This window comes from Buceros rhinoceros, unplaced genomic scaffold (genome assembly GCF_000710305.1).
Source record: "Buceros rhinoceros silvestris isolate BGI_N320 unplaced genomic scaffold, ASM71030v1 scaffold3478, whole genome shotgun sequence".
NCBI lineage: Eukaryota > Metazoa > Chordata > Aves > Bucerotiformes > Bucerotidae > Buceros > Buceros rhinoceros.
In genome coordinates, this window is record NW_010426200.1 from 31,187 (window position 1) to 32,849 (window position 1,663).

At 55.3% G+C, this 1,663-nt stretch overlaps 1 protein-coding gene across 1 annotated transcript in view; it reads left to right on the top strand.

Annotated features, from left to right (window-relative positions):
• Window positions 1–83: 83 nt before the first annotated feature.
• Window positions 84–1,663, top strand: part of POMC (proopiomelanocortin) — a 3,356-nt gene continuing 1,776 nt past the window's right edge. Inside the window, exon 1 of the mRNA XM_010141401.1 lies at window positions 84–209. Coding sequence (XP_010139703.1) covers window positions 84–209 — 126 coding nt within the window. The remainder of the gene's footprint in view (window positions 210–1,663) is intronic.

Below are 1,663 nucleotides of genomic sequence, written 5' to 3' on the forward strand. Positions count from 1 at the left end.
TTTTGTGCGGTACCTGGAACGGCCCCTTTCGCCCCCCCTCTTGCCCCCCCCCACGCTTCCCTCCAGCAGATGTGACGGATGCGATGGTCGTAGCGGGAGATAAAAAGCCGCCTGGACGAGCGGCCAAGTGGCAGACGCTCTCCAGGAGCGTGCAGCAGAAGGACAGAGGGCGTGCAGCGGCAGCAGCCAGGCTCCCACTCCAGCCACAGGTAAGCCCCAAAAAACCAGCTCCCACAATTCCCATGGGTCTCCCCGATGGGTTTGGGGGTGCATGGAGGGGGAAAGAAAGTTTGTAAAAAATACGGGCTTGATGGACGGTGGGGGCAGGTGGCTGTGGGGGAGTGTGGCACGCTGCGGTGGATGGACACTGGGCAGGGGGTTCGCAGCCAGGGATGGGCAGTAAAGCTCTCTTCCTCCTCCCTCGCCTCCATTTAGTGCCAGGTTTATTTGCATTACGGGGTGTTAAAGCATTAGAGGTGCCGCTGCTGCCACCGATCCGCGGTGCTGCTGTGCTGGGGGATCCCGGGTGGTGACACCTACAAATTGGGGCAGAAGACAGAAAGACAACCTTCATGTTCAGATTTGGACCTTCTCGCTGTTTCATCCTCCTTTCTGAACCACTCTTTGCTGTCATAACCATCAGGGACTTTTTTCCCCTCTGCTGAGGAAAATCGCCCTCCAGGCAGGCTCCGGAGGGAAAGGTCAGCTCTTCTCTCCCGCCACATATTTGGGGCTAAAATCATCTTTTGCTTCTGTTTTCTTTCAATGTGGGGTGGGGTTTCTCCTCCCATAGAGCTCCAGTGGCACAGGGGAAGGCGAGACACGTGAGGCCACGCTGAGTTAAATACGGCTGCTTGGGGAAGAGTTGGGGGAAACCTTGGGGACCCCAGAGGCAAGTCCTGTGGGTGTCCAGAAATTGACCCCAACCCCATCCTTGATGACTTCAGTTCTGGATTTCAGCTGGATCTCGAGTTAATTTTGGCAGCCCCCAGGTTACACCACGTCCCAAAACCCACCATTGCCCTTCCCCAAAGCCAAGAAACCAGATTAAATATTATTTAATGTAAAACAGTCACATCTTACCCTTCTAATCATAATTTAATATTATTTACAGTCACATCTCCCACCACCCAGGAGTTCTGCAGCCGCTCAAGGGGCATCGCAGGACAGCTTGGAAGGGAGCACGTACTTGTTTAGAGGAGTCGATTGGTGAGCCGTGAGTGGTTGGTGCAGGGTGAGACCTGAGGTTGCTCCCTAATGCTTTCCCCTGGCAGCATCGCTCATCTCAATGGGGTTCTTCGGAGGCAGCAGCAAACCCCGCTGACAGCGATTGTCACCTGCGGTAGCAGTGACAAAAGACCAAAGCTCCAGAGAGACGCCTTTCGGTTCAGGAGGCAAAAAGAAGAGGCGAGGGACGGGGGGGATGGAACATTGACCATTTCTTGGAGCGGCTGAGCAGGAGAATGATGCAGGAGGCAGCTTCGGGTGCTGCCTTCCCTTTTCTGTGCCTCAGTTTCTCCTCCTGCAAAATCACCTCCACACTCACGGGGTGTAGGGAGTACAAAAAGAGGGTTTTTTTCCTTTTCCCCCCCATAGTTCCTGCACAGTTGCTGGTCCTGCAGCCCCTCGAACCCCACGTGTGACCCCGGCCAGGATGCCAAGC